Source organism: Genypterus blacodes, unplaced genomic scaffold, assembly GCF_046128005.1.
Source record: "Genypterus blacodes isolate CSIRO-AG114 ecotype Tasmania unplaced genomic scaffold, CSIRO-AGI_Gbla_v1 ptg000107l_1, whole genome shotgun sequence".
In the NCBI taxonomy this organism is placed as follows: Eukaryota; Metazoa; Chordata; class Actinopteri; order Ophidiiformes; family Ophidiidae; genus Genypterus; species Genypterus blacodes.
Window position 1 is genome coordinate 1,739,003 of NW_027466911.1, and position 19,543 is coordinate 1,758,545.

The 19,543-nt window shown below is 46.9% G+C and overlaps 1 protein-coding gene across 1 annotated transcript; it reads right to left on the reverse strand.

Moving 5' to 3' along the window:
- Window positions 1-686: 686 nt before the first annotated feature.
- chn2 (chimerin 2) lies at window positions 687-18,280 on the reverse strand. Its single transcript, XM_076160807.1, has 13 exons — window positions 17,697-18,280; window positions 12,515-12,553; window positions 11,299-11,354; window positions 9,953-9,984; window positions 9,552-9,665; window positions 9,156-9,426; window positions 5,332-5,415; window positions 4,216-4,300; window positions 2,566-2,739; window positions 2,390-2,467; window positions 2,095-2,232; window positions 1,893-1,998; window positions 687-1,768 (listed from the first exon to the last, which is right to left on the reverse strand). The coding sequence occupies exons 1-13, from the start codon at window positions 17,743-17,745 to the stop codon at window positions 1,597-1,599; spliced, it is 1,398 nt and encodes a 465-aa protein (XP_076016922.1). The 5' UTR covers window positions 17,746-18,280; the 3' UTR covers window positions 687-1,596.
- Between the last annotated feature and the right edge of the window lie 1,263 nt (window positions 18,281-19,543).

The window sequence follows — 19,543 nt, forward strand, 5'->3', positions numbered from 1 at the left end:
GGGCGCTCTTGCACCTGTCTTCTCTAAAAAACATTCATCTTCTTCCAGTTGGCTGGTAAATTCTGACAGATGTAGTTAACAAAAGGCTGTGTGATCACATACGCCAACACATGCTCAGAGGAGTCCATTAGTAAGTTGCATTACAGCTGACATGACCCTCATTGGAAAAAGAGCAACTTGAGATCCCTTAATCTACATAAAATGCATATACTCTGCATATGCTAAATACATAGTACATATATTTTAGTATACATTACACAGTCTGGATATTTTTGCCAAATCAAGACATAGCAGCCTGCTTGATTCAGAACCTGCATACGGTGTCTGGGTCATGTTTTATAAACTTCCTTGTCAGTCCTACAATGGAATCCTATTCTGAGGCGTGTGCTGGCATCACCACAGTTTACTCACCGGGGTTCATAAATCTGAAAGAGCCGGGAAGTCAGAAGTTAAACTCCTATGGCAACACAGAGAGAAGAGATAAGCTATTCCTGGCAACATACCTGGCATCATTAACAGCAATAAGTGTGAGGCTCAACAGAGCTGTGATTCACTGAGCTCCAGGCTAAAGACAAGCATGACTAACTGAGGCCCGAGCTGCTCGTCTGCCTGAACCACGTCTACAGCTGCTACAAGATGGAGTTAGACTGCACATGCCACATTCTGAGAGACTGCAAATAGGCTTTTACATCCTTTATTAAACATTTCATAAATTACATTTTTCAATTGCAACCATCACAAAAATACATGGATTTGTAGAAAGGATTCACTTCATCACATGAAACAGACGGCAAGGGGGGAAACACACTTGGTGCAGCTGCTACAGTGTGACCATCATCCACTCTGGAGTGATGAAGTCAATTAGCGACCGCCGCTGCACCGAGCAATGTTACAGGCGAGAAGGGAGAGGAAAAAAACATGTAGGGCCCAGATGTCATCATACATTTGGACATGTGTGAAGTGTAAACCAACACGTGTGCGCTGCAGCTCTGCTCATCTGAAGCAGAAGCTACATAGTGACTTGAATTCAAATGAGCTGAGATGTTTAATCTGCCGCTGAATTCACTGAAACTGAACATGGTGATGCATAAATCCGTTAATTCGCAAAACAAAATATATTATTGTGGTATTACTGTGACGGAGGGACATGAGGAAAAACGTGAAAATAAAAACATCTTTACAAAATAATCCTTTACACTTGTTGCCAAAAAAAGTGCTTGATGAGCGTCCAGCTGTCTCGTCTCTCATCTGATCTGACTGCATCGACGATGAAAGAATCAGCAATGAAAGTGAATGAGCTCACGCGTCTGCTGCTGCTCTGTAAGTCGTGACTACACCAGGTAGTGACAGAATACAAAACAACAATAGGGAACAGCTCTGTTGAATGGTGGATGCTTTTTGTAAAATCTTGGCTGAGTTTAGAAACAAGACAGTAACATCGACACTAAACTGACTTCAACTAAAACTGTCATGCCAGAAAGATGCTTCGTCCAGTTCGGTTTGATCCCAGATTCTTAAAACGTCATTAGAATCGGGAGGCGGTGTGAATGTCCCCCGCTGACAGAATAAATAATTGTCCATTGCTTGTTTGTCCTTTTAGAATAAGACATCCTCGTGCTCGATCATGAGCTGCACCACCAGTTTCTGCTGCCTCATGTCATTCAGCGTCGTCAAGGCGTTCTGCTCCGGCGGCTGCATGAGCGTCGGACCAAACACGATCCCCAGATTCTCAGCGTTCATTAAATTGTCTTTTTCACACGAGGTCACTCTGTAAAAGACGAGCGGAGGAGAAGAAGAAGAAGAAGAGACTGAGAGGTTACAAACAGAGATCTCAGTGTGGAATTGTATTGTTGTGTTTGTGCTAAATGCGTCTATCCAGTGTGTGTCCTGACCTCTTGAGGTGAGCCATCAGGTAACGCAGCGTCTCATGGTGCGCGGGGGGGAGCTGCAGCAAACTCTCGTGGATGGCCTCCAGTCTGGATTCAGCATTTGGATTTTCTACGTGATGTCGACAAATACAATTAGAGTCAGAAAACTGCAGTATTACCAAGTAAGTAACCCGAGTAACACCAGGCTGAGTGGAGGAGCTCTTACTTGCAGCTTGAATAAATCTGGTGTACAAGTGGAAAGTAATGACTGGAATGGGAAGGTCTCTTAAGTACAGCTTCAAAGCACCGGCGATGATGTTGATGTCTGCATAGGTGCTGGCACTGATGTCAGCCTTTTCCCCATCTGTTGATTCAAAACAAAACATAACAAACAATGCACAACAGAGCAGATGGAGGTTTCAGTTGATATCTGCTCCTTTTAACTCTAAACTTCTGAACCCGTGAAAGTTAAACACCAGAGACTCAGACTCCAGAGGCAAAGGAAGAGAACTTGAACGAACCTCGATCAAAGGAAAGCCTGACGTCCTCGATGTGCTCTGAGAAGCCCGACACTCTGTACAAACCCTCAGACTTCAAGCCTGTCAGAGGGAAAGAGGGAACATTCCTTTACCATCTGCATATTCTCCTACCTCGCTCTCAAAAAAACCAGCGCAGGAGTAATCTTGCGTTTCTTTACCTCTTAACTCTATTTCCCGGATGCACATGTCCACCACCATGGGCCGTGGGGTGTTGTGAGCTTTGACGAGTGTGGTGAGGTCACAGCTGAAGACTTTCTTTATCCTGCGCAGATCCGGCTGGCAGTCGCTGGGGACCAGTTTGGAGCACTGCTTGTGTACATTCAGCCCACAGTCTGCAGAGGGCGAGAGAGATAAACAGACAGAGCGAGAGTGAGAGAGAGAGCTTGACCTCAAACCGAAAAAGCTGCAGGCAAACAGTTTGTAAAGGTTTCCAAGAGTCGCTGATAAAAAACGTACAGTCAAGACGGCGCAGCTGCTGCTTAGCCTGACTGCCTGGCCTCGCTGCAGTGCGCCCTAAGGTAGATAACGAACAGGGCTGTGTGTGTGTGTGTGTGTGTGTGGGCGGGCGTGTTTCGGTGGTGCTTTTTAAGCCCCATTGAAGAGTCTGGACAGCTGGTGAGAGCGCAGGGCTTCTTTTCTACAAGGAGCAAAGGTTTTCCGAAGAGTTAAACTTTGTAAACGAGGCTGAAATCATTCATCACACCATCGGACATTTTTACTGCCTGAGCCACATGAATGTTTGTGTGCTGATGGGGGGGAGAGGGAGAGGGAGGGAGAGAGAGGGAGGGAGGACAAAGACGTCTCTCCTGGTTCCCATAGCACATGAGCTGTCTGATGACAGCAGAGTTTGCCGTGGGCTCGTCTACATGGTGAATTCCTTTCCAACAAACCCTCAGTGTGGTCGGAGCAGCAGCACAGCCTCAGTGTGTGTATGCTCTTTGTAATCAGGGAATCTTGTGACGAATGAACTATAACACAATCAGTTATGTTGCTATTTTTAGCCAACAATTACATCTGACCAGTGTCTGACCCACATTTCATCATTGTGTTTATGGGAATAGGGAATGTTTATGAGCAGAGAAACATGCTAACAGTTTTGACATGAAGATGCTCAGCGTGCTGCATCACATGGCTCTGCTGCTCCGAGCAGATCCAGCGTGTAACATTCTAGGTTAACTCTGATTTAACTGTGACTGCAAGTGACTTGAGGTAATGAGAGTGAAGAAACATTTTAGTTGTGATTTCTGGAATTTGTTTGCTTCACAGGGAATTTCCATAACTGAACAACAGACTGGGGCTTTTATTTTGGAAATGTAACAGAAATGAATTAACTAGAAGGCTCTCAGGATAAAGACGTCCTTTATAGAACATTTTGTACTCCTGGACGCAAAATTGTAGGACGAGATACAAAATGGCAGAAAATCTATTTAGTTGCAAATGGGGTGTGGCCCATATATGCAGATAGACCAAAGGAACCCTGGGAAGAGGAATATTGATTCTGTAATAGTTCAAAACTCAAAGGCGGACCAGTATGGAAATATAATGGATTCCTCTATGGATCGTGTCCAACCTACACATAAAGTTTTAATGAAATCTGTCACTAACTTTTTGAAATATCCCTAAAATAAACAGAAAACAGAAACTTCTAATTACCATAAAGCAGCTCTGAGCGGATTACCCAACATAATTACCCATGACAGGACATTGAGAGCGATAACACACACACACACTGCAGGTTATTTACGTAATCCATGTCTGCGGATTGGTCACGTGTGTGGAGCATTTTTCCGGCTGTGGAGGACGTTTACCTGAGCAGTGGACCCCCTGGGCGATGAGACCCCACATGAAGTTGGCACAGTACTCGCACCAGTGCGGCCCTCGGAAAGTATGAACCTGCCACGAGAAGAGCAGAGTCAGGGAACAAACAAACACACTTCAGCCCAGCGAGGAGAGCAACCTGACGATGGGTTTGATGAAGATTAGCCCTCTGACCCCCGGCTGCGGAGGACGGGGACCCCCTGCGCCAGATGAGGGTATTTGTACATACAAGGCAGATTAAAGGATTTACTATGATGTGCCTGGCATCTGCTGCTGGGCAATCGGATACACGCAGACGAGCACAGGGGGCAGGACACAATAACAGATGTACACACACACGTAAACACAGATAAGCTGGAGGCACACACGCACACACGCACACACACACACACACACACACACATACACACACACACACACACACACGCACACACACACACACACACACAGGTGTATTCGGACATATTCAATAGGTGATGGTGGATGGATGGGTGCAGCAGGTGGTGAGTGGACGTGTATTGTTGGCTCTCAAAGGGAAACAGAGGAGAAGCTGCAGGCCTTTACAACCGGCACGTCGTCTGAAACCAAAGATACAATCGCGAGAGAGTAGAGCAGCCCAGGGGCAAAGAGTCCCTGTGTCGTCTCCTCTTTGTTAATGTAAAGAATAACCCTGTTCTGCTCTCCTCATTGTTCTGCTTCATGTCACTGGCGACAGATTGCACACACGCCCAACTTTTTTTATTTTCTAACACAGTCAGCAGTATAAAAAGAAAACAAGGCCCAACAGCTTGGAGATCAATACTAATCGACGTCTCCTGCTGTTAATGGCTTGTGGTGTAGTGTATCCATTAGTTACCCTCAACGCGCATATGGCTGTCAGCTGTATGCAATGAAGAAAACACACTGTGCTCTGTGAGGAGACAAACTGCATGCCCACATCTTCTAAACTCGTGATTTGACCGAGAAATGTTCCAGTATTGCATCTCTCTTAAACAAATGTCTCAGATGATTCTGTGGTCAATAGTTTTAACTTCTTGAGGGTAAACTTAAAGCCATCACACGCTCTCCTCCACATGCTTTGAGTTAGATCATATAAAGCTCCTCACCTTGAAGTTGTGGAGCTTCTCGTAGGAGCACTGCTTCTCTGGACTGTCCTTCAAAGTGCTCTGTCGCACCAGAGGGGAGGAGATCTGTGGACAGGAGGCCAACAGTTTAATGGGCTTCCACAAAAACGTTCCCTTGCTTCCTAATTTGACTCCCAGAGCCAAAGCCAGCAGCTCTTGACGCTTCCACGGCTGTCTTTTCGCCTTGTGGGCCATCAGCTCTGCTCCTCCGACGTTCTCCTCAGTGTCCATCATCGCCTGGTTCGGGTCCCACAGACTCTCCATCTCCTCCGGGGATGAAATGAGGAGGTGAGATTCTGCGCTGATGCTGAGCAGGGAAATGTTGTGGGCAGCAGCTCGGCGCAGAGGCAGCAGACACACACACTCAGCTCCCCTCTGACCCTGGAGGGCGACTGATGACAGCCAGCACAGGGGCGGCTCTGCATCGAGTCCAGTCCAGCAGCAGCACTGAGCAACAGGAGCAACAGGAGCGGCGACCAGGAGTGGGCGGCCTGAGGGCAGGAGTGTGCCTCACACAATGGCCCCCTTTCACACACCCAGAAAGAGGAGGAGGGAGAGAGAGAGAGAGAGAGAGAGAGAGAGAGAGAGAGAGAGCAGGGTCTCTGATGGGGAGGGGCCAGAGGTTGAGAGTGAGGGAGGTGGGTGCTGTCAGGATGGCTTCACACAGCTCATCAGCTCTCAAAAGCAGGATCAATAGTGTGTGTGGCCGCCCTCTTTATAACACAGAACACACTCCCATTAGCACGCTGCCTTGCGGACACACTCCACTCCACTTAACTGCAGAGGACACACAGCATCCATCAGTCCTCGGTCAGCTCCGGGTCGTCTAAACAGGTCACTCGCCTGCTCAAAGCCAAACCCAGATTCTTTGTAATATCAGAGCCCAAACCTGGTCCTCATAACTCAAACAGACCTTGACCTCCAGCTATGCCAGCGTGCCGGAGGAATGCCACACAGGGACGTCCAGTCTGGAGGCCACAGACGGTCAGACTGCAGACGACTCCCGCCAATCACAGCCACTGTTGCCCCTCCACCAGCAGAACCAAACTGTCTCCTGCCATTGGGAGGAATTACTACCATAACAATCTGAGTGATGTCATAATCCTGCAGCGCATCAATCTTAGTCAAGTCCCACAGGAAGCTCATTTGTGGGTTTGCAGCCTCACGGGGGCTTTCGCTGCGTTCACGGTGAATTAGTTCCTATTAGCTTCGGTTGCACACAACAAGTACACAGCTCAACAAATGACATTATCCAGCTAACAAACTGTGCATCTCAATGACATACAGCAAAGAGAAAGGCTGAGAGAGGAACAGGGAGACGCTGGATTTGCTTGTGGAAGAGAGCGAAAGCCCCAAAAGGCGAGGAGGCTGCAGAGCGGAGATAAAATAAGAGGATTGTAAGCTTAGAGACAGAAGCAAACGAATACAGATTTAAAAAGAAAAACACGTTGGGGCTTTTGTGTGGCAGTGACTTATTTTGTCTCTGCTGTCTAACAACTGGTAGTCCAGGGGGAGAGACGGGAGGGAGACGGGACGGACAGGTGAGGATGTTTGCCATTGTTGCTGACCTCCTATGGAAGAACCGTCTCCACATACCACAGAATCCAACTCTGCAGCTAAATCAGAAGGGACAGATGAGGAACGGCACACTGTGACATATTTTAGCCGCGGGAGGGCAAGGAGCGAGAGGAGGGAGAGGAGGGAGAGAATGGCCGTGCTTTGTCCACGGGCAGATGGCTTCTTGTCTCTTAAAGATGAGCCCGGAGAGAAAGACACAAAAGGTAGCCAACACAACAAGCCCTGCACTCTTTTCAGCGCCGTGCTCCCTTTTATTCCCGCCAGGCTTTGTGAGAGCACAGCTGAGCGGACTGGCTGTTGTGAGAGCTGGGAATCATGGGAAAACAGCACCGTATTTCAGCACCGGGTGACACGGGGAGAACAGCAGGACGCAGCGATGCACATCCCCAAACAAAACAGCCCTGACAATCGGAACCCGTCACGCATTATCTAGAAATTAGTGCAGGAATCGATCCATCCAACAGAAGATAAAGCGGAAAAACATGTGAATGCCTGTAGTTGGACATTGGAGCCATTTTTTATAGTTTGCAGCCCAACTTTAGGGAGAGACTAAATAATTAGCATAACAAACAACAAACTCTTGACACTCTCATCGTCATCTGTGACCGAGCGTCTGGAGGAATGTGACGCACTTTGGGGGTGAAGAGGAGGAAGTGGGAGGGGGGGAGGGAGAGGGGAGGGGTACGAATTCCAGCACGTGCCCTTAATGTGAGACTTGTGAGCAGAGACGGAGAAGCGATCTACAGGTCGAGTCAAGTAGCCGCTCCACGCCTTCCCCGAGCATTTTAATTACACAAGCGTTCGCAGTCATGGCAGCGCAGCCACACCAACCTGACACCGAGTAAATACATGCGAATGTGGGCGATACAGTGCAGCTACTGTTGCCTCCCAAAGCCTTGGGGTGTGGCTGTGTAATTGGCAAACATGAAGTTCAAAAGCGAGAAAGCTGCAGCCGGGGCCATCGGGCGAGGCCTCGGACGCTTTGGGTCTCACGGTATCTAGCAGAGCAGAAACACGGATCTGTCTGGCAGCCGCTTTTCAAAAGCTTCTCATCATCGGAGCCGTCGCCGACACAGATCTCCATCTATTACAGTCAGCCGTCTGAATATGAAGCGAGTGAAGCTGCAGTTCTGGTTTCCTTATCTAAAGGGAGCTTATTGTGTCGCAGTCCAAGTCAAGTCAAGTCCAGTTTATTTGTGTCGTCCAATATTACATACAATGTCATCCACAATATTACTGGTGTCAACAGGCAGCAGCACTGATTGATTGACTACATTTGTCCCCACTGAGGAATCTTCTCCAAGAGTCCGAGATGCCAAAACGCCAAACGCCTGCTTTAATATCTTGTGTTTAACAGCACAATGGCCAGATTGTGGTCAGACTTATCACAGGAACTCTGTATCAACTGCTGCTCCTGCCGACAGCGCTGCCATGGCCACTGAGTGACAAACTACCAACTGACATTTTGAGGACGCGCACTCCCCGAAGCGGTAAATCCTTTTCTTTAAGCTGAGAGAGAGATAAAGGATGCGGCTCAGGGAGAAAAGGCTTATAAAACACGTCTGCATTCGTATCTATCAGCCGAGAGATTTGTGAAGCTAAAAGTCAGCGTCAGGCAGCCAAAGAGGCAGTGGAGTAGGGAGGGGGATGGATCGTTCTGGTCCACAGCGACACCTAGTGGAGGGATTGTTCACCTTCGCCCCTGAGACAGGGGCCAGACGCTCCACGTGCGTCTCTGGCGAAACATTGACAGGCTGCGATCCATCAATACTTCATGAGAACAAATGACTACAATGGGCAATTTGTCTCAGCCGAGATGAGTGTGTGTGATAACGCACGACAGGCGGAGAGCAAAGTCCCCTCGGTCATCATTACCTTTCAGCAGAGGCAATGAAGCGCGGCACAAGTGAACACACCCAGAGGCTACAGGGAGGATAATGTACATGTAAGGAGAACGTGTCCCTGCAGAGGCTCTTTACTCAGCACAAACTTAGATCAGTTGCTCAAGGGCACGTCTTCAAGTCTGTTTCACCATCAGACGCAAAGCTGGGTTGGGATTCAAATTTTGTTTCCAGGTCAAAATTTCATGATCGGGCTCTGTAACAAACGGCCTCAGGCAGGATCAGAGGATTGTTACTGAAATAAGGCCAATGTTGATCTTATTTAGCAGTTATGATGAAACAGACGGGTTTGGATTCAAAACATTATTGCCGCAGATAGAAACTCACCCTTTCTTCTTTTTGGAAGGTGACCCTGCGTTGCTCTGTGCGTCCACGACTCAGCCTGTGCACCATCTTGTCCTTGAGCAGGGAGGTGTATCCCAGGTGCTCGTATATGGGGTTGGTGGTCATCTTGGCGATGTACTCCGCAGCCTTGGTCTCGATGTAGAGCGTAATGAGAGCGTCCGTCACCAGGTCGTGGACGGACTCGAACCTCTTCTCGCCCACAAAGTGCTTCCCGTCGTAAAACAATCTGTAGTTGAGGGTTTGGTGCCCGAATCTAGACGGAGGCGCACGGACACGGGCGAGTGGTTAAGGTTGAGACGGTTAAGATGGAGGGTATAGAATATGTGAGGTGAAGGCTGAGCGAGCATCTTCTGCGCTGCATGCTGATGCCGCTCATACCTTAAGGCCAAGGTGTGTGTCCCCGGCTGTCTCTGGCTCTCTCTGATGAGGTAAGCACCCTCCACTCTCGCCAGCAGCTCATCTGCACACTCCCGTGAGACGATCCCATGGAATCTGCAAAGGAGATGACGAGTCAGCATAAAGCTCCTCTACACTTTGTTAAATTTGCAAAAAAAAAAAACATGTACAGATTGGGATTTTGGATGTTTTACACTCAGGCTACAAATGGAAGTGTGTTATCTGAGAAAACACACACTAACAAGGACACAGAACACACACAATCCACTCATCCACCCACTTAAACCTCTAACCACATCTGATTCCAGGCAATAACAAATCAAAGCGCAGTGATGTCGGATAAAAGGCACATAAAACGATGAGGATCATTCAGTTCCACTCACTCTCTGCCGTAGTATTTGGGCCTGTTCTCCATCTGCAAAACCAGAGAAGACAGATTGTTCCGGGGCAATATCATGAAATACATTTTTTAAGGATCTCAATTAAACGCCTCTGCAAACTGTTCTTGGGACACGTGCAGCAGATAAAAAGGCTCCAGGCAGCCGCAGGACAGATTACCTCCATCTGCGCCGCCATCTCTGTCTATTCACAGCTACCAAAACCCACACGGAGCAAATCACAGACTGAGTAGGAACGAATTAGAGGCAGAAGCCAGAAAAATAGCTGATGATTGTCGACCAGCTGCAGGGAATTAATACATATGTGGTGTGTTACTGAGTCCTGAGAGGAGTGTGTGGTGCAGCCGCATCACAGGTCTCTCACACACACACACACACACACACACACACACACACACGGCTGTAAATACATCACCCCCCCCCCCCCACCCCCCACCCCACCCCCTTTCATCTTGTGCTGCATATGGCCGACGACACAAACATGAGCGTAAACAGCCTCTGTAATGATTCGGGAGGTTAGTGTGAGGAACGGCTTTGATCTGCTCCCAAACATTAACATCTGAGTGAAAGAAGAAGAGATGACGGATCAGTTCAAAGCAGGAATGTCTGTCGAGTCTAATGTTCATTTTGTCAATTTGATCTTTGAATGAATTACCAGGTGATCACTTTTGTTTCCCTTCTGATTTGGATGAACCACTTGGTCTTTGTCGTCTTTATTTCTAAAAACTAGAAAGATATGCAAATCTTTCTATATGTTCCTTTATCTCTATCTCCTCCAAAAATCAATCCTGAATAATGCAAGCAAAAAGGAAAACTAGGCCATACTGCAGAGGCGAGGTGCTTCACTCGTGTATCTATGACATCTAAGTGGTTGTTGGGGGGTTTCAGAGCGATCTCTCCAAACTCAATCCCCAAACAGCTGATTGATGCGACTCCTGCCTGCCAGAGAGTCGTGGTTCGTTTCTCACTGAATCTTTTCAAAGCTCAAAGCTCATCTTGGTTGAGAGAACTTCTCTCCGGGCTGTGAGACCTTTAAAAAAAAAAAGATAATAGAAAGGAGCGAAGCCACAGCTCAGATGAATGATGCGCTTACAGTTATGGCGTTACCGTGGGCAACCGTGACATGGCCCAGACGAGCCAAAGCTAAATTGATGAAATGAAATCTTCACTTCTCTATGATTTTAGAGGTTTTTTGAAGGGAGGGAAGCAGAGGGAGATGGATCGGGGGAACATATCTCATCTTTCACCACAAGATTATTCAGCGACGAATCGAAAACCAAAAATCAATCAGAGTGATCAGCATCTTTGTGTGTATTTACAGATGCACTGACCTCATGAGGACAGGTGATCCTCTTTGGCCTCGGCGCCTCCTGCTGGAGCTGATACACTGTCAAAGAAACACACACACGTCTTCTGAGTCATGTACACAAGGCCATGTACACACACAAACACACACACACCCCACACACTTAACGTCTCTTCCCTGACCGCCGCCCCTGACTCAGTAAAAACAGTAACGAGGTAAAAACAGCAGCTATTACATTAGATATGCAAAGCTCCTATACACTCCCCTGCGTTGGCGTCCTATAGAGCGCTGAATCGATTCTTAGGCTCACCACCTACCAAGCAGTCAATGGTCTGTCTCCACTGTACACAGCTGAAGGTTTAACCTCTTCTACGCCACAGTGCACTACCCTGCCACTGCCAGGACACAAGAGCTCCATAGTCAAGAGTCATGGTCAGATCACTTTTAAGATTTAAATCCATATGAAACTCCATATTCTTCTACTTAATAAGACATTTAACATTAAGGGCCCATTAAGAAAAATCATCAGAAATAACTCAGCTGCCTCACAGAATTACGAATGCTGATTAAGTATTGAAAAGACATGTATACAGTTGTTGTTTACACTGTTTCTGTCATCAGGGAGTTTGTCAATCAGAATTTGCTCCTGTAACCTGATACACAAATCAGTGTATGTATAAAAGACAAAATCTGTGTATTCCTCACAACAACTGGAGGTGAGGACACACACACGTGCTGTGCATCTAAGCAATGGCCCCATGAGGCTGAGCTCAACTTCACCGCCTCCAATTCTACCGACAGGAAGCTCCCGACGACGGCCGTATTTTAAGTTTTTGTTTGTCAGACCGGCTTAAGAACAACCGAGCGAAATCTGGAGGCCTTTTCTGTTCCTACAACATGATGAGCTCTAAAAATACCCCCTGCAGAGGAGCGGAGGAGGCGGGAGAAAAGGGGAAGCTTCAGGAAAAACAGCACTGTTAGAATATTACATATAGGAGAGGCTAAACTAACTGCACATGCTGATGCTTCATCCTCCCACATGACAAAACAATGGGCACATATGAGGCGTTATGAGGACATTGTGCTGGCTGAAATGTGCTGCTTTATGTTTGTGTGTGTCAAGTTGTCGCCTTTGTAAATGTATGAAAACGGCATGCATGTATGTTATTAATAGCTGAGACGTAAGTGCTGTCAGGTCGGGTTTAGTCTTCCTCAGCATATCCGATGGTATCTATACTCACAGTAGGACTTCCATATGGGCGGCTGGTAGTCCTCTGGGTCTGCAACACACAAACAACAAAGCAGGTTTCTGTTATGAACTCAGCGTGGCGTTAATAGACTCTGCCCTCCCCCCTCCCCCCCGCCGTGTTCTTCTCCTCCCAGGGGGCCGAGCGTGAGCCCTTCACAAAGGTTATGTCGCTGTTGTTTGTCTTTGCTGTGATAATGCGCCGTCGCCTCCCGAGACGCATCAACGCAGGCACTTTACATCCGTTTGCCTCTAACTCAAGGGCAATCGATGGTTTCACTTACGCCGCCGTGTTGGCACACACACACCTGAGCTTGTGAAAAGTTTTAATTAACTTAATTGGTAAGAGAAATTAGAATAGAAAGACACCAATCAAAACTTGAGGGCGTTGGATACAATTTTCCTCTCCTCACCCATGGGAGGATTCTGTTCCTACATTCATGAAGATCGTACATAATTCATGCTTTAATAGAGCCCGTGTCAAGTTGTGAATTATGAATATTTAATCAAAACAGCCAACAAAATGAGTAAAGAAATACATCAAAATCTGTTACTGCATTTGTAATGTCTGTACAAACACACATTACATCACCGAGGCAGCAAGGTAAAGTAAATTCAACTAATGATGCAATAATTATCATAATTACCACTTCATACGCTACATAATTACAATCATTACATTACTTTGAAGCATGTGAAAGTGTGATTGAACCCACAAGTAATAATCTCATCCTCTCTTAACGTTACACATAACTTTGATTTGATATCAACACATTATCATTTAACAGGCTTACCTAAAGATGTGACTCATTGGTGACTTGCTGCATGATGCTGAAGTACACACTGAGCTGTGGGTGTGTGTGTGTGTGTGTGTGTGTGTGTGTGTGTGTGTGTGTGTGTGTGTGTGTGTGTGTGTGTGGCGGTGAATGTAACAACACAGGCAGCTTCAACGCCCAGAATACCCATAAGCAGTGCAGAGGATTCTCCATTAATCTCAGACGTTTGGAGTAATCAGAGCATCATCGCTTTCACCCAAATCTCATTTATCACTGGCTCTTCATCATTCAACTCAGGACTCGACTGGCTGAATGAAAAATGATTCACAGAGAGACATATTCTTCATTTTTACCAGTGTGTGTATAACGGTGCTTCATTAAGATCTTGACCCGTGTCGTTTCATTGCACAGCGATAACAAAAGCATCTGGCTTATCTGGCTGGATGTGATATCCTGAAGTGAACCCGTGCATGCATACACACACACAAAGCCATATTGTCTAAGCGTCTGCCATGCTAGTCTACAGTTTCCTGCTCTATTTTCTGGCTGTGTATCATTGTATCATCAGTGCAGAGAATGGACTGGACCAGGAGGCATTGTTAGGTCTTCCATAAACATAGTTACAGCAAAAGCAACGACAGGATGTGTGTATGTATGCCCATGATGGAATACTGAATAATAAGGTAGAGTGGTGACAAACACACCGGACACAGCGGGCGACATGATTTCAGGGCGTAACTGTAACTGAAACCCGTGGATTGATTAGACTCTGGGCCTCCATTAGCTGATGTGTGGTCAAACGCATTGTGTCCTTACAAACACTGAAGCTGTGTGTGAGTGATTGATGTCACTGCGGCTCGTTTGAAGAATGTGACTTCATCTGGGCCGCTGCCAAATATTCTCTTTTCAATCCCGATTTGTTTTAATGACTAATGACATCTCGAGCTGGAATTGTGCCGCAGCTTCGTAGGAGGAGAGGAGGAGGTCTACTGCAAACACTGGCACACACACTTACACACACTTACACACACACACACACATCAAATAGAATTTCAAAGCAGCAGAGAGTTCCTCATAGTATCTAAGGATCTGGACCAGTTTGAAATTCTGAGTTCTTCCCCCCTTGAAGATGGCGGCCATCAATTGCGCCTCCATTCGGACAGTTGTGTTCAATAATAAAATAATGACTGGCGGGTGTTTGCTTTGCTGCATATGTGACGAATAAAGATCGAGCTTGCACGAGACTTTAACCCCTTGAGATCCCATCTTCTCTACAGAGTCTGTGCACATCAAAATAAACACACTGACTGAACAATTCACTGTAATGCAACAGAAAATAGTATAACCCCACCCCACCCCCCCACCCCACATCCAGCTTTGGGTGCGCTTGATTTGCAGGGGACTAGTTTGAGACCCAGAGCAGATCTTTCCGTGTGGTTGATATTTAATGAGGTGTTGGCGTTTTTAGTCGACGAAGCTCTAAAGTAACTCAGCAAACCTGCCTGCGTCTGGGTTTTTTTCCTGTAGGAGGGTGAGGGGAGTGGGGATGTCGGGGGGGACGGGGGGGGCTTCTTGGTTGAACAGACAGATGGTCAGTTTGTGTTGGGCTCCTCGTGCGCATCTCTCCTCTTGTAATCCTTTCAGCTTTTACTGTGGCTTGGGAAATACAGACGTTGTCGGGGGTTCAAGGTGATGACAGCTGATGAAGATGATGAAGGCGACTGAGTTGGCACCGATACCCTGCAGCACATCCACTCACTCCACCTTTAAACCTCCTCGTTTTTGTTTATAGTGTGTATTTGCTCAGACATCCTGGAGCCAAGTCTGACTTGACCCAACCTGAAACGTTACAACACTAAATTTCAAAGTAAACTGAACGGACTGAAAACATAAAACAGCCTCATTTATCTCCTGATCTAAAAAGGTTTATTCCCTCGTTAATATCTAAGAGACTACCAGACACAGCTACACACACACAAGCACGCGCGGGCAGCAACAAACTCCCTCCATCACCATCGCCTTCATCATGTTGGCGGGATGCAGCAGAGATCCAGTAGAGAGACCATCTGTGCGTTACAGCGCTCCAAAACAAACGTTTCAGCATAGATTTACAGGGACAAGTTTGACATTTCCCATAACTAGAGTGTGTCAGTGTGTGTATGTGTTACTGAACTGGAGATCCTGACAACTGTATGTTTGCTACGTTTAGGTAAAATGAAGTATAATCTGATATTTCCTCTCTCTGCTACTGCAAGAACCACAGATTACTGCAGTAGGTCAGTGTGTGTACATGTCACTAATCCACTCCTACTGAACTTAACACAGGAGAGGAAAACAAATAGGAAGAGTGGGAGGATTTTTGTGGTATAGGAGCGTTTGCTAAGCAGAGTCAGAGTCTCGCAGCACAGGACAGGACTGGAACACACGGCTGTAATTCTGCCTCCCTGACCAATCTTGTCATTTCAAGCTTCGGGGGCAGCAGGCATACTTTCATGCTCTATCCCTCAATTTATGTTCAAAGCTTTATTTCCTGGAGCCGTCTGGTGAATGGCGTACCGGTGCTGTGCTTCCATGCCCCTCCGTGCCAAGAATGCGTAGGCATCTCCCTGATTCTTGATGACTGGCCGCAAATTATCTTTCCAGAGAAAGAAAGATTGCAACACGCGTGTTGCAATCATGCTGCAATCCTCCTCTTTCAGTTTGCGTCTTTTTTTTTTATATCACTGCTGGAGTTATTATAACATCAATTATGTTTCTCTGTCACCTGTGTAATAAGGCTGTGGTTGGCCTTGCACACACACTATTGTTCCATTTATTTGTGTGTTTTGCAAGGCATACAGAAAATAAACCAATGATTGCTTCCACAATGTGATTAGCGTGGCCACGGCCATAGATCACAAACAGCTGCTGTCAGTGACACTCAGGCCCATCAGAGCCAAGTTCAGATCTCACACAGACCCAGGAGAACCTTAGAACAAAACAGTGATAGCTGACACAAACAGGAGAGTGTGTGTGTTCGTGCGTGCGTGCGTGCGTGCGTGCGTGCGTGCGTGCGTGCGTGTGTGCGTGCGTGTGTGCGCGTGTGTGTGTGTGTGTGCAGACAGAGGAAAGCAATATTACTGAGGATTTTTTAAGTTGTATGCCTGGAAGACAAGATTATTCAAATGTCGCTCCTGACTGCCAAAACGCACTGCATGAAAATAATGATACCCCTGTGACAACCACTCCGACCCTGGCAGCGGCTCAGCTTGTAACCTCTGATAATTATATTGAGAGCCCAACGGTAATGACAACCCTCCACGCCACAGAGAGAAAAGACTTTCCTCTTAGAGCGGCAGTGGTCAAACAGTAAATCCACAGCTCTCTGAAGCGCACACACACACACACACACACACACACACACACACACACACACACACACAGGAGATAATGTTTTGTGAAGCACGCGGTCACCACCACAGGCTATATCAGCTTGGAACGACTGTCTGTCACTCCCACTGGGAAATGTGACTGCTGGCTGTGTGGCGGTGGGGATGGAGGGAGAATTAGGGGAGAAGAACAAACACTGTGTGTACTGTGTGATCCATCTGAGGGTATGAGGCAGTAATCAATACTGATCAGGAGATAGAAATACCTCTGTGTAGATCTAGATGCACATATATTAGTAGAAACAGCCGCTTAGAAGTGTTCACCCTGGCATTGAAAGCCTCTCCCTTCCATTTGCACGCCCACTGTCTCTCTTTCTCGCTCGCTCGCTCTCTCTCTCTCTCTCTCTCTCACACACACACACACACACACACACACACACACACACCTTGTTTTTGGTGGAGCTTCCTCATCAAGCAGCACTGTGATAGTGGAGTTTGTACTTTACAACCTGGCAAACAGCAGCCAGGCTCTTTATCAACACAGAGGCGAGCGTGGAAAGGCTTTTTCTCTCAGAGCCTATTTGAACAGCTGGAATCTCATTTTCTCTTCCCATTTGCTGGAAACTGAAGCCTGAAATTGAATTTGTTATAAATGAATTAAAAAAAAAGGTGCTAATCACTTTTCACTGGACCCCATTGTTTGGAGCGGGGATTTGAAATATGGTGTGAATCTGCGTTATATCATCAGATCATAAAGTATCAGGACAATCCCCCCTCTGCTGCTGCTGCTGCTGCTGCTGCTGCTGAGGTTTGGAGTCTAAGGCCAAAGATAATAATACTTGAAACCAACCGAGTGGAAAGTCGACAATTATGGAGATGATTGGCAATACTCATGATAACATCCACAGCCTCCTAACCCCTCAGCACATGAAAGGCTGAGTCTCTGGCTGTGTCCACATGTGAGAAGCAGGAAAGTTTGGTTCATCAAGTATTTCAGATATTGTTCTGATTATTATGAGTGTCAGTGTCTTACCAGAAGACACGGAGGAGCCGGAGAGGCTTGAGTTACTGGATGCAGCCATCACCCCCAGTAAGGTCCTGATCCTGGTCCTGGGTCCCGGTCCCCGTTCCCCCCGGCGCACGGCTCGGTTAGTCCCGCCCGGTCAAGGTGCGCTCACATCGGCAGCAGTAGCAGCAGCTCGTCCCCGGCGGCGGTGCCTCCATGTCCCGACGCGTCCCTCTGTCTCTCTCCTTCTCTGTCTCTCTATCTCTGTCTCTATTCCATGTCTCGCTCCGTGTCCGTTCCTCTCCGTTTCAATCCGTGCCTCCGCTTCGCCGTGCGCCGTACTTTGGAGCTTGGCTGCCGCATATAGGTGCCGCCGCCGCCGCCGCGCCACAGTCTGGGGTTATAAATAGTCCCGCAGCCTGGAGGAGCAACACGCCGCGGATCAGCGTCCTCCCGCCCGGCTCAGATGTTGGACTCTCCGTGTGGATTCTCGTGCCATGAAGGACTTAAGACCTCCAGCTACGGGCTCCATGTGCCACTCTGAAGATGACACACATGAACACACACACATATACACGCGCACAAACACACGCACTGCAGCCTAGACGCGCCTTCTTAAAGTGAAAGTTTGGAGCAGGTTTTTGGCACATGGAGGTGAAATATGTCAACCATCCAGTTTGGCTTCATTTCCCATCAAAGCTCACAGGATTTATGGAGGTTTGAGTACAGTGGAGTTTAGTATTGCATAGTGTAATCACAGTGTGTGTATGTGTGTATGTTGTGTCATATCTTTTTTTTTGGGGGGGGTTACTATTGCTTTGTAGTTTATGTTTCATGCTTTATGGTATTTATTCTATTTTTGGACAATTTATTACGTTTCATAATTTTATGGTGTGTTATTTAATTTTCTTCCGTTGTATTTTCTGTCCAGTTCAACTTTAATATGGTATTTAGCTGAATAAGCATTTTGACCCATTTCCTACTATTATTCAAGGACTACTTCCTTCTCTTGAGTTAGTTGAGCCTCATCTTTAAGTGTGTGGCGCCCTCTGGTGGGCGGTGAGGTGAGGCAGCTCTCATTTCAATTTATTTGACCCTTTTGGGAAAAATCAGTTTGTTGCAAACTTACACTGGGTTCTCCATTTAAGTATGAATATATATAAATACATAAATTACTTATATACAACATTAACACCACGTGCCTAATATTGTGTAGGTCCCTGTCGTGCTGCCCAAACAGCTAGACTCCACAAGATCTCTGAAGGTGTCCTGTGGCATGTGGCACCAAGATGTGAGCAGCAGATCCTTTAAGTCCTGTGTTTGGCTTTCATGGATGAAAGTTGTTTTTCCAGCACATCCCACAAGTCAATACCTTGAACTCGTTTTGCCATGTGGTAGGGAGCATAATCCATCTGAAAGAGGCCGCTGCCATCAGGAAGGAGGTGAAGGAAGTGTACTGCAGCAATGTTGAGGTGGGTGGAACGTGCCACAATAACATCCACATGACTTGTAGATAGTTAACTAGTAAACCTTACTCGCATAAGAAGTGGTACAACACAAACGTTACAAATTGTGTCAAAGTGTTTAGTCAGTAAGTTTGTGTCTCATTATGATGATTTCCTGGACTAAATGCCTCGTTGGTCTAGTAGGGGTATGATTCAAGCTTAGGGTGCAAGAAGCCTGAGGTTCAGCCCCTGAACGAGGCCTTTCAACTGTTAGTTGAACTATTAAATGGCTTTTGTTGGACTTTACAAAGATGTCACTGTCTCTGTCACTGTCTCCTCCTCCATGGTCCACTTCTGACGCCCTCATTTCCTTCTTTTTGTCTTTCTTTCATGATTCACCTCCTTGGATTGTTGGTTGGCGTACTAGAA

Excerpts from the sequence above, each read along its gene's own strand:
- chn2 (XM_076160807.1), bottom strand. The coding sequence starts at position 17,745 with ATGGCTGCATCCAGTAACTCAAGCCTCTCCGGCTCCTCCGTGTCTTCT. Across the intron at positions 11,355-12,514 it reads GCCCATATGGAAGTCCTACT|TGTATCAGCTCCAGCAGGAG; the intron begins GTGAGTATAGAT and ends TTTCTTTGACAG. Across the intron at positions 2,468-2,565 it reads CCGGGAAATAGAGTTAAGAG|GCTTGAAGTCTGAGGGTTTG; the intron begins GTAAAGAAACGC and ends TCCCTCTGACAG.